Source organism: Danio rerio, chromosome 21 (assembly GCF_052040795.2).
Source record: "Danio rerio strain M-AB ecotype USA chromosome 21, GRCz13ab, whole genome shotgun sequence".
NCBI classification, from domain to species: Eukaryota; Metazoa; Chordata; class Actinopteri; order Cypriniformes; family Danionidae; genus Danio; species Danio rerio.
This window is the reverse complement of record NC_141041.1, coordinates 1,125,616-1,139,524: the sequence shown is the minus strand read 5'-3', so window position 1 is coordinate 1,139,524 and position 13,909 is coordinate 1,125,616. Positions and strand designations below refer to the sequence as shown.

Sequence of the window (13,909 nt, the reverse complement as noted above, 5' to 3'; positions counted from 1 at the left end):
GTAAGATATTTAATTGTCAACAGCACGTTTAGGCATATATTTTGTAATCAGTTACTAGTTACAGTTCAAAAGTAATCTAAATGTAATCCAAAAGTACTCAGATTACATTGCATAATCTAAGAGATTACATCACTGCCTGCACATTCAGTCATATCATTTGTAATGAGTGACTGGTTGAGAGGAAGTCAGCAGCGTTCAGCGGTTTTGCTTGTGAAATCTGAGCTGTTTTTTTCAGCGTATCGACAGACCTGAGAATCGCTGACTGCAGTTTTCAGCTATTTTGATGACTTTGATTTTTCTTCCTGTTTGTATGTAAATGTGCTGAACTCTGCTGCCTTCCTTACAATCACCGACTGAAACTTTAATAAACATTCTTTAACTTGACATTTTAAGCACTGTTCAGATTATTATTAATAATACTGTTAAGCAATATGTAAATAAATGAACTTGATAAATAAATGATTTTCAGTTTTAATTCTGTAAGAGAACTCTTATTCTGTTTGCTCTTTTGAAGAGATTTTTTAACAGCGCTGAGCCAAGTGGAGTTTGAGTTTTAGCCAAAAAAATAAAGCTGTAAAAACGTTATATTAATGATTTTATGCCTGCAAAATTTAACATACATTCATATAAACCGTGCCTCATTTGCATATTTAAATAAATAACAATGATAATTGTAGCATATTTTTTTTTGCAATTTTGACGCATTTAATTAACTAGTGGGAATATGCTGATTATTATTATTATTATTGTTATTAATATTTGTTATTTTATTGCCTTAATTTTCAAGCACTGACTGAAAATAAAAAAATTAATGAAAAAATATTATTAGTTTTTTTTTTTTCCAAAATGAACATGACATGTTATAACACTCAGTTCTATTAACAATTCAATTTTAAGGATAAATAAGAGTCCTTTAATTTTGGAGGAATAACTAATGAAAAAGTATTCGAGTCTTCTCGTTTATTATTTGATAATTAATATAATTATTAACTCTGTTATTGCCGCCAACTCCGTTATTGTTGTCAACTCCGTTGTTGTCATCAACTGTGATTGTAGTCAACTCCATTATTGCCGCCAGCTTCGTTATTGCCATCGACTCCGTTGTTGTCACTGACCCCGCTATTGTCGTCAATGGCGCTATTGTCGTCATCGCCGCTATTGTCATTAACCCCGTTATTGCCGCCAACACCGCTATTGTAATCATCGCCGCTATTGTCATCAACCCTGTTATTGTCGCCAACACCGCTATTGTCATCAACACCGCTATTGTCGTCAACTCCGCTATTGTCATCAACCCCGTTATTGCCGCCAACGCCGCTATTGTAATCATCGCCGCTATTGTCATCAACCCCGTTATTGCCGCCAACACCGCTATTGTCGTCAACTCCGCTATTGTCATCAACACCGCTATTGTCGTCAACTCCGCTATTGTCATCAACCCCGTTATTGCCGCCAACGCCGCTATTGTAATCATCGCCGCTATTGTCATCAACCCCGTTATTGCCGCCAACACCGCTATTGTCGTCAACTCCGCTATTGTCATCAACACCGCTATTGTCATCAACACCGCTATTGTCGTCAACTCCGCTATTGTCATCAACACCGCTATTGTCATCAACACCGCTATTGTCGTCAACTCCGCTATTGTCATCAACACCGCTATTGTCGTCAACTCCGCTATTGTCATCAACACCGCTATTGTCGTCAACTCCGCTATTGTCATCAACACCGCTATTGTCGTCAATGCCGCTATTGTCATCAACCCCATTATTGTCGCCAACGCCGCTATTGTCGTTGTGTTTTGTGTGTTGCATTTTATTGTATTTTTGTAACCTTAGAATTTAAATTTAACATTTTTTTATTGTAAATAATTTCTTTTTATTTTGGGTTTTTTAATAAACAAAAAATGAACCGCTTATTTCAAATATTTTAGTGTTTGAAAATTATTTAAATTTCAATTATTTCAGAAAGGTTGCTGGTTTAAGTCTCGTCCGGGTCAGCTGAAAGGGCATGCGATGTGTAAAACATATGCCAGAATAGTTGGCGGTTCTTTCCGCCGTGGCGACCCCTGATAAATAAGGGACTAAGCCGAAGGAAAATGAATGAATGCACGAGTGCTGCGGCTCTGTCTAAACCAGTGTTTTAGTGGACTTTTGGCCTTTATTTGGTCTAATCTGACTTCTTGTGATGTTTGTCAATGATTTATTGTCCTGTGTGCACAGAACTGATCAGGTCCGCTGTTGGTCCGGTTCACTCCTCCTAAATAAATGCAGAATCAGACTCCTGCAATCATCCTTCAGCAAACAAGTCCAGGACATGCAAATATATGTGCAGATAAACCTGTTGAGCGCTCTCCTGATCACATCCAAAGTCTTCTGCTTGATTTTTAAAGGATTATCAGAGTCGTTTAATTACTTATTATGTTTGATTTATTAGATTTAATTTAAAATGTATTAATTATATGCTGTTTATTAGTTTTTTATAGTATATTGTTTGTGTATGATTATATAGTATCTTTATTGTAATATAATATAATTATTTTATAATTGTAACTACAAACTGACAGCTCATTTACATATTTTTAGCTTTTGCGTTCATTCATTAATTTTCCTTCAGCTTAGTTCCTTTATTCATCAGCGGTTTCCACAGCGGAATGAACCGCCAACTATTCCAGCATATGTTTTACGCAGCAGATGCCCTCCCACCCATAACCCATCATTGGGAAACACCCATACACACTCATTCTCACACACACACACACACACACACACACACTTATACACTCTGGTCAATTCCCCTATAGCGCATGTGTTTGGACTGTGGGGGAAACCAGAGCACCCGGTAGAAACCCACACCAACACTGGGAGAACATGCAAACTCCACACAGAAACACCAACTGACCAAGTCAGGAATGGAACCAGCGACCTTCTTGCTGTAAGGACACTGTGCTAACCACTGAGCCACCATGTCACCCTAGCTTTTGCATGTTGCAATAAAAAAAAAATTGTATTTAAAAATAAAATATAAAAAATATAGTTTTTTTTTAAAACTAAGAATTTATTTTCATCATTTTTTTATTGTAATTAATTCATTAATTGTATTTTTTTAAAATAAACAATATATTATATATATAATTATTTTGAATATTTTAGTATTTGGAAATTATTTATTATTATTTATTTATTTTATTATTATTTATTTGTGTTTATTATGTTATGATATTTTTTAGCTTAGCATCTATTTTCCTTTGTTTTAATATTGTAATTTTTATTTTTATTTTATTTTTATTGACTTTTTTTCTTTTTCTTTTTCATGACTTTTGATGATTTATTTATTTTTTAATAAACTAATTGCTGCTTATTTTTTTTTTATATTTTAGTTTTTTGTGTGTCCAGGGTCTAAATATGTTTTCATTTATTTTAACTTTACTATTTTTATTGATTTTATTAAGTTTTTTTATAAACATGTTTATTGTACTTTTGTTTTAAATGTTTTTTTTTTTACTTTTGTTTATTTATTTTAATTACATTCTTTTGTTTTATTTTTCCTTTTTTTATATCAATCTAAAAACTGCAAGCTCTTACTTATTGTTTCAGTTTTCTGTTTCCGCGTGTGTGCGTGTGTGTTGATATCTATTAATTTGTTCATTCCTTTTCCTTCGGCTTAGTCTCTTTATTCATCAGGGGGTCGCCACAGCGGAATGAACCACCAACTTATGCAGCACATGTTTTACGCAGTGGATGCCTTTCCAGCTGCAACCCAACACTGGGAAACATCCATAAAGACTCCTTCACACTCTACACTCTTCACACTACGGCTAGTTTAGTTCATCAATTCCCCGATATATTCCCGGAGCACTCGGAGGAAACCCACGCCAACACAGGGAGAACTTCTTGCTGTGATGCAACCCACTGAGCCACATTGTCACCCTAGCTTTTGCATATTGCAATTATTATTTTATTAAATATTATATATTTTTTAAATGTTAGATTTTTTTTTTATACATTTTTATTGTAATTAATTTATCAATTAATTTTTATTTACTTAGATAAAAAAAAAATATATATATATATATTATATATAAATATTTTGAATATTTTAGTATTTGGAACTTATTAAATATTTTTAATTTTGTATTTATTATTATTCGTTTGTTTAATTGTTAATATAATTTATTTTTATTATTTATTTTTATTTTATTATTATTATGTATTAATTATATTATTTTTTAGCTATGAATCTAGATTATTTCATTTTTTTAATATTGTAGTTTTCCTTGTTATTGACATTTTTAATTATTTAGTTTGTTTATTTATTTATTCAGAGGTTTTCACATATATTTTGTTAGGAAAGTGGAGATTTACAGAAGGGAAAGTGTGGGGAGCAAAAATGGGGAAAGGATCGGCTAGACCTTAAGCCAGGAATTGAACTCGGGTCGCCGTGAGCACCTCAGTGCTACATGTCAATGCTGTCGGCGCAGACTTTATTATTATTTTTTATTAAACTAAAAACTGCTTATTTTTAATGTTTAAGTGCTTGTGTGTTCGGGTTTTAAGTTTTTTATGAACATGTTTATGGGCTTTTATTTTGTTGTAAATCTTTTTTATTTTAATTACTTTCTTTTGTGCTTCTTTTTCCTTTTTTATATCAATCTAAAAACTGCAAGCTTGTATTTATTGTTTCAGCTTTCTGTGTGTGACTGTGTGTGTGTGTGTGTGTTCAGATTGTGTGTGTGTTGATATCTATCTGATATGTAAAGTGTCTGTAATGTTCCATCACTCAGGTATGCAAACACGGCTCTGTGACTGATATAAATCATGTAAATCATGTTCAGAGTCAACTACTGTGTGTGTGTGTTTGTGTGTGTGTGTGTCTGTGTGTCTGTGTGTGTGTGTGTGTGTGTGTGTGCGCATGTGTGTGTGTGTGTGTGTGACGTTATTTCTCATTTTCCTCTGCGTCTGATTCTGCAGCCAACAATAACAGGAAGGAGAGAAATTCCGGCAGTCTGAGTGAGCCTGATGTAGAGAGTGTGTGTGTGTGTGTGTGTTCCTTACTTCATCACTGTGTGTGTAAATGTGCACAAGTGTCAGTCTGTGTGTGTGTTTAAGTGGGTTTTTGTGATTGCAAGAGTGTGTGCTTGTGCCGCTGTGTGTATGCATATTTGAATGTGTGTGTTTTAGTGTGTGCACACATTTCTGAGATTGCGCACGTGAGTGTGTGAATGTAAGTCTGTGAGTTTGTTTTGAGTGTGTGTATGCTTGTGTGGATCTGTGTATGTGCGCACGTGTGTGCACTCGTGAGTGTGTTTGTGATGCTGTACTGGGAAATCAATAATGAAGCACGAGGGCGCTGGAGTTCAGTGAGTGTCCAAACCCTGATCAATAACTCTGATGATGATGATGATGATGATGATGGACATTAATCTCCAGCACATGTATCTCTGGCATGTGTTTGTTTCATTAACACTTCTGGTTGAAGTAGTCTTCAAAAAGTTTCATTTCTGATTCGTCAGGATTCATTTGAGGAATTGAATCATACAAGTGATTCAGTTCATTACCAGCACTGATTCATTATGGCCATTCATTAATGCCTCATTTCCACTGTGTGGTATAGTACGATATGGTATAGTTTTATGGTATAGTTTGTTACTGGTCCCCATTTTTCGGTTTGAGGCAACATAGTGTGAGTACGGCCATAATTGCTTATGCTATTTCATGTGTCTAGTATGTATCTTGATTTCAAAATATTTAGATATTTGGATTGAAAACAGGACAAAACTACTTAGTTTTTATTTTATTATTATTAGTATTATTATTATTATTAGTAGTAGTAGTAGTAGTAGTATAACAGCTCAGGGATGAGCTTTTTTGAATGCCAAATGAATGCTTTTCTTCTTTTTATCTGATTCATCGATTAATCAAAGAAATAATCATCAGGTTAATCGATTATTAAAATAATCATTAGTTGCCGTCTGTACTCTTCTCTGTTAGAGAGGTTCATGGTAGTCCAGACGGTCATGATTATAGTTAAACATGGCAGTTTGATCATGTTTAAGCTGCTGAAACAATCCTTTGCTCCTGTTTTTTCGCTTCACTCTTTCGTTTGTCTGTTTCTGAAAGGATCTGATGTCAGAAGCACTTCAGTAATCACGCACACGTTATTATCATCATCAGCTCAAGAGGTTTGTTGTTTCAGATATAGACGCGCGGCGAGCTCGCTGGAGAAAGTGCAACCACTTTAGATGTTAGAAGTTTCACGGTTTTGTTGCGGTGTCTCTGGGTTAAAAACTCAACTTTTTTCCCTTTTGAACACTGTGTATTTTATTTTGAGATACATTTAAAAATGTTTTGGAGCAGTAAACCTGTCAGCCTAAATAAATTATTGACTTCCGCTTTCTTCATTTGTTTCAAAAACAGATTTTTTTGTGATTTATAATGGCATCTTCAGACATAATTTCTGACATACTGCTGTCCTTATAATATATATATATATATATATATATATATATATATATATATATATTTTTTTTTTTTAAGATTTATTTTTGGTCTTTTTGCCTTTATAGGACAGTATTTAGGCCCCGTTTACACTAGTGCGTTTTAGTTTGAAAACGCATAAGTTTTGCTACGGTTACGCCATCCGTCCACACTACGCAGGAGTTTTCGAGCGCCGAAAACGGAGCTTTTTGAAAACGCTGGAGAGGCCGTTTTCATTCTGAAACGCTGCTGCTCCGTCTCAGTGTGGATGGGGAAAACGCAGACATCTGAAAACGGAGGCGGGGCTGCAAACGTTCGCCTCTCTGATTGGGGCTTTTCCTCAATATTAAGTAGCCCACACACAGTTCAGTCTCGCATCCTCTTTTTGTAAGTTCAGACTTCGCAAGTTTGATCAAGGCTGCAGTCTCTTCTTCTCAGTTTGATATGGAAAACATACCGAGGACACGGGTAAATCTTCACAGGGAACAGTGTACTTTATAACTTCATTCACATCACCTTGGCTACGTTGTTTCACTTTCTCAACAATAAAATGTAAACATGATTTAAGGAACTGCCTATTTCCTTTTTAATATTAGCAACTTAACAGACAGCAGAAATGTTGAGGCGTCGTGCTGCATATATGAGCGTCATCTTCACTGTGTGGATATTTATAACAAAACGGAGCCGATAACAACTGTTTCCTTTCAATTTCAGTGAAAATACGAAACGCACCCTCTCTTTTGCTGAATATCAGTTTTAATAATCGATAATTATAAAAGTATAACATACAATAAGTTTATACATTGTAGGAAATAAAGGCAAGTGATCAGTCAATGTACCTGGATTAATCATTAACTTATCTTTGCACTTAACCAAAACATGTTACCCGTGAACAAGTAACTTAATAGATTCCAATGACCAAAGTCAGGGAATTGGCCTATGTCGTTAGATAAAGACAACAACATGAATGAAATATCACGTTTAGCAAATATAGTGAGATTAGATCCAGCGGGAAAAGCGTGATGAGCAGTCCAACAAGCAGAGCTCTCATCTGGGTAGAAATGCTGGAGCGCTTGCCCGAGAGTGTGTGTGTGTGGTCACGTGATGTGCGTTTTCAGCATTTTGGTGTGGACGGAGAGCAGTTCAGAAACGCTGGGTAAAACGCGAGTGTGGACGCGGATCGTTTTCATTCTACAACGCCGTTTTAAAACTAAAACGCACTAGTGTAAACGGGGCCTGAGACAGGAAGCGAAGTTGGAGAGAGAGAGAGAGAGAGGGGGGTAGGGTAGGAAAATGTCCTCAAGTCGGGATTCGAACACAGGATGCCCTGACGTGCCACTGCACCATATGTTGACGCACCGACTCCTAAAAAGAATGTAAATAAAGGTTGTGCACAAACCTTAAAAGCAATATTACAGAACATTTTTACGGTTTTAAAACCTTGACTTTTCCAAACCGCTGTATACCTTCAAAACGGTTAGCGTCCCATGCCTGCCGTACTATACCCCTCAGTAGAAACGGGCCAAAAGACAGCACCTTGCTCTCTCACACACACACACACACACACACACACACACACACACACACACACACACACACTCAATGCCAGTGCTGAACTCGATGTTTGTTTTCATGTCTTTACATTTAGCCTTCCATTCATTTCTAGCGATAATCAGTCAGAGAGCTGCAGAAGTGTCCTCTCTCCGTGTGTGTGTGTGTGTGTGTGTGTGTGTGTGTGTGTGTGCTTTCACTCCAGCTGAACTCTGCAGGAAGTTCATTGCTCGCTCGCTCGCTCTCTCTCTCTCTCCGTCTGTCTCGTCTCTCTTTTGTTTCCTCCATCACTCTCTCTCTCTCTTTTTCTTTATTGCTTTCTTTCTTTTTCTTTCTACTTCTCTCTTTTCTTCTCTCTCTCTTCTCATTTCTCTCTGCGTCTCCTCCAGTTTTCTCCCTCTCTTCCTCCAGACTCTTTCCACTTGTTTTGCTGCTTCTCAGTCTTTCCACATGTGCCTAAAATAGTTTGTCCTCCAAGACTACACACACACACACACACACTCACACACACACACACACACTTAATGCCTTCAGCTGATTCACAAATATGTGTGAAAAGCCCACAGATGTTGAGCTGGATGATAAACCTGCTGCAAAAATGCAGACGTCAGATAGAGGAGGTCAGTTATTATAGTAACAGCCAGCACACACACACACACACACACACACACACACATGCGCATATACCGAGTAACACACATATGCACATACATAGACACCTATACACACACACACACACACACACACACACACACACACATATATATATATACAAACACATAAAAAGACACATACATACACACAGGCACACAAATACGCGCGCACACACACACACATGTACATATGCACACACACATACACGCACACCGGTACATAGACACACATACATAAGCACACCCATGCACACACATATATATGCAAACACATAAAAAAGACACATGCACACACACACACGCACACACCCACCGGTATATACACACACACGTACATATACGAGTTCGCATACATAAGCACACACATACGCACACACATACATGCACATATATATATATATGCAAAAACATAAAGAGACACATACATGCACACGGGCACACAAATGCACACATACATGCACACACACATGTACATACACACACGTACATTTGCTCACACACACATGCGCACACACTTACGAACATACATAGGCACATACACACACATGCAGACACAAATAGATACATACGTGCACACACACACACACACGTACATATGCACGCACATGCAAACATACACACAGGTGATTTCTGTTTCTGTGTGTTTGTACGTATGTATGTGTGTGCAATTGTCTCTGTCTCTGTGTGTGAGCACGTGTGTGTGTGTGTGTGTGTGTGTGTGTGTGTGTGTGTGTGTGTGTGAATAGTACTGAGTTATACACAGAATACTGTACATTTAGCCTGAGCGCTGGAGTTTTACGTGCTTTACGGTGAACACTCTTGTGTCTGTCTGTCTGTCTGTCATCTCTCTGTCAGATGTCAGTGTTCATGATCGGTGTTTTGTCCATCTGGTCGTCATGGTGACGCTCTTGTCTTCTGCTGTTTAAAGTGTTTGTCACATGTAGCTGTTTTCTAATTGACGACATTTCAGCAGATCACAGAGAAGAACAGCAGCAGCCGAGCTTTATTCCTCCTCAATTTCACTTCTCCTTTATTTGTGTAGTGTCAGATGTACAAATGTACTATTCACCCTCCTGTTAAATTTGATCTAATCATGTCCTGAAACACAGCTCCTCTCCTGCTTTCACTTCTCATACTGACGGAGGGAGCGACTCGCTTGTGAATGACCCTCCGACTCGTTCACTAGCCGACAATAATACAAGTTTCTGGCAGCGCAGCATCTTGTTGTCATATTTATTTTGCATTGTTTGCTGATTTAATTCAACAAAACTAGCATAAACCCATTATTTAGTGCGAGTTGGATCTATTTTCCTTATGGTGAATGCAGTAAGAGACTGTATTATCATCAGTAACATTACCTGTGTAGCATAAAAGTTCAGAACATACAAAAACGTAAACAACTTAATCTGACCTATAGAATGTTCTGCCTTTGTTTTCTTTGTTTGCTCGTTACTAAACCTGTAGCGCTAAAGCATCTTCACGTAGTAACACCGTCTTGACTAGTGCGGTTGAATGACGTTTGTCCTGGGAGCACTGTACCAATATGGTGGCGCTATTGACGCATGCTCAGGGTCCCTATGTGATATCTAGTGTATACATCTAGGGTGTCAGCCTATGTGTTGAACAGTTTGAATGTGCACATGACCTTTGACCTCAAAATGAGACACATCACTTCAACTGTTTCTGTGTGTGTTTTTGTGTGTGTGTGTGTGTGTGTGTGTGTGTGTGTGTGTGTGTGTGTGTGTGTGTGTGTGTGTGTGTGTGTGTGTGTGTGTGTGTGTGTGTGTGTGTGTGTGCGCGTGTGTGCATGTGTGCGCGTGTGTGCGTGCGTGTGTGTGTGTGTGTGTGTGTGTGTGTGTGCATATTTTTGTTTGTGTGGGTGCGCGCACATTTTAGTCTCTATGTGTGTGTGTCTGTGTGTGTGTGTGTGTGTGTGTGTGTGCGTGTGCGTGTCTGCGCGTGTGTGCGTGTGTGTGTGTGTGTGTGTGTGTGTGTGTGCATATTTTTGTTTGTGTGGGTGCGCGCACATTTTAGTCTCTATGTGTTTGTGTCTGTGTGTGTGTGTGTGTGTGTGTGTGTGCGTGTGCGTGTCTGCGCGTGTGTGCGTGTGTGTGTGTGTGTGCGCATATTTTTGTTTGTGTGGGTGCGCGCACATTTTAGTCTCTATGTGTGTGTGTCTGTGTGTGTGTGTGTGTGTGTGTGTCGGCTGGTTTAGTTGGTGTTTCTGTGTGGAGTTTGCATGTTCTCCCTGTGTTGGCATGGGTTTCCTCCGGGTGCTCCGGTTTCCCCCACAGTCCAAACACATGCGCTATAGGGGAACTGATCAACTAAACTGGCCGTAGTGTATGAGTGTGTGTTTGTGGGTGTTTCCCAGTACTGGGTTGCAGCTGGAAGGGCATCCGTTGTGTAAAACATATGCTGGAATAGTTAGTGGTTCATTGCGCTGTGGCGACCCCTGATGAATAAGGGACTAAGCTGAAGGAAAATGAAGGAATGAATGAATGAATGAAATTGTAATCTCTCTCTCTCTCCCTCTCTCTCTCTCTCTCTCTCTCTCTCTCTCTCTCTCTCTCTCTCTCTCTCTCTCTCTCCCCCTCAGGCAGCGAATGGTTACGTGCTGCTGTTCGACATCATCGGAGGCTTGGATGATAAGTACCTCTATGAGCCGGTCTATCCAAAGTGAGTGACATCACATCCTCTTCCTCAGTCAGGACCCGGTGTACCAACAGAATCCATAAATCAGCTGAAATGACTTCATTACAAAATCTGGCCAAAACCAAAATCACACACGCACACACATACACTCACACACACACATACACGCACGCACGCACACACACACACTTGTTACATTTTCTGCTCACACTAAAAAACACAACCACACATACACTTGTGACCCAAAGCAGTTTTGTAATACGCAAACACACATACACACAAAACACGCACCCACAGCAGTTTTGTATCTGTTTCTTACACTAACAAAACCCCACACACTCACACACACACACACACACACACAGCAGATTTGTGTCTTTTTTCATAAGCAGAACCGCACGCACACACACGCACACACACACACATAAAACACATGCCCAATTAAACACACACACCTACAGCAGTTTTTTTTTCTTTTTCTCACACGGAGAAACACACACACACACACACACACACACAAACATACACACACACACACACACACACACACACACCCACAGCAGTTTTTTTTCTTTTTCTCACAAGGAGAAACACACACACACACAAACATACACACACACACACACACACACACACACCCACAGCAGTTTTTTTTCTTTTTCTCACACGGAGAAACACACACACACACACACACACACACAGCAGATTTTTATCTCTTTTTCTCACACGGAGAAACACACATACACACAAACACACACACACACACTGCAGATTTGTGTCTCTTGTGTCTTACAGCAGATTTGTGACACACACTCACACACTCACACACGGCGGCAGTTTCGTGTCAATCTCTTTGTCATACACATAAAACACACAGTGACTCACACAGACACACTCTTGCTCTCACACACATGCACTAAACATCCAGCCAGGTTTTTCTGTCTTTCTCACACGCACAAAAATCACATGCACACGCACACACACACACACACACACACACCAGTAGCTCACAGCTATTTTATGACACACACACACACACCGACCTTAGTTAGCTCTCTGAATTCCTCAACACACACACACAGATGCGCTGATCGTCAGATCTGAGAGTGTGTCGTGTCAGGACGTGTTTGAGACTGTTTCTTTCTCTGTCCTCTGTGTGTGTGTTAGGAGATTTAAAACACGTTCGCACACTGTAAAACACTCGATACACACGCGGATTTGTAAATGTTTACAGTATTTATTTCAGATTTTTAAAAGTTTCATATTGAAGTTATTTAACATTTTAAATTATATTTAAAATTATCATCTGCAAGCGGTGTTATAATGCAGGGAATAAGTGTGTGTGTGTGTGTGTGTTTATAATGCTGTGTGTGAACACTGTGTGTGTTTAATGCTTGGTGTAATGAAGCGTTAACATCACCGACTAAACAGATCATGTTTTGTCTCTGTGTGTGCATGTTTTTTCTCTCTCTTTATCTGTGTGTGTGTGTGTGTGTGTGTGTGTGTGTGTGTGTGTGTGTGTGTGTGTGTGTGTGTGTGTGTGTGTGTGTGTGTGTAGGGGCAGTGCTCGTGTTAAGGTGACTCCGGGTTATAAAGAGGAACAGTGTGCTCCTGCTCTCACACTAGAGATGAAGAAACCTGTCGACCTGGAGGCTCCCATCAGCTGGTACACACACACTTATAACACACACACACACACACACACACACTATTAAAAAAGGAAAACACACACACTCTGAGAGTAGTAGTTTTGCTGAGCACATGATCCCTCATATTCTTTAAACCGCAGGCTGAAGCAGATGAATATTCCGCGATGTCTCTGCTCGTGTGTTCCCTCCTCCCATTTTTATTCAATGTTTCTGTATCAATGACTGTAAAAAATATGGACAACGCGACAGCCCTTTTTCCCATTGAACGCCTTGAGGGCAAAACGCCTGCTTGACGGGCACAAACTGTCGCAAAAGACTGCTGAAATTGGAGCCAGACATGCGCAGAAGCATTTTCTGATGGAGCCAGAGGAGGAGCCGCGAAAATGAGCAGAGTCGAGCTTCCAATCAAACGCTTTGTGTAAAATCAAACACGCCCCCCGAACTGCTCAGCATGCGTTTGCTGTCATATCAACACAAATGGATGTAATAACGTTAACAAATATGAGGGTTTTATATATTCAATCGCGCCAGCTCCAGGCCGCATCGCATAACATACTCGCGGCGTCGCGGGCTGATTCCGGCTCGCATGCGGCAGCGCCGGCTCGCTCGGCCGCCGCATCTGGCTCGATTGACTCGGGCTGGAGTTGGGTAGTGAGTCCAGGCATCCGGAGTAGGTCCAGCAGAGGTAACATTAGTCAGTCTGAGCTCTAAGAGATAAGTCTCCGGCAGGCGAGAATCTAGCCGGAACTGTGTTTTGCTATCTGGGTGGCTAGGTGTACGTGTATCAGCAAACTAATAAAGCCTGAAAAAAGCCCTGAACTTAGCGAATAAACAGTGTTCCACCAGGATCATGTATGTCAGAAACTGTAGTTTACTGCTGAACTCATCTTGTCATGGTAAAATAACACAGAAATCGAATAATAAC

General features: G+C 39.4%; 1 protein-coding gene across 8 annotated transcripts in view; it reads left to right on the top strand.

Annotated features, from left to right (window-relative positions):
- ric1 (RIC1 homolog, RAB6A GEF complex partner 1) overlaps positions 1 to 13,909 on the top strand; it is a 75,479-nt gene that overhangs the window by 28,540 nt on the left and 33,030 nt on the right. For all 8 annotated transcript variants that reach the window (XR_015519390.1, XR_015519392.1, XR_015519395.1 and 5 more), the window contains exons 3-4: positions 11,280 to 11,359; positions 12,894 to 13,001. Coding sequence is in view for 1 of the 8 variants with exons in the window: in NM_001442814.1 (NP_001429743.1) it covers positions 11,280 to 11,359; positions 12,894 to 13,001 (188 nt within the window). In the remaining 7 variants the exon portion in view is untranslated. The remainder of the gene's footprint in view (positions 1 to 11,279; positions 11,360 to 12,893; positions 13,002 to 13,909) is intronic.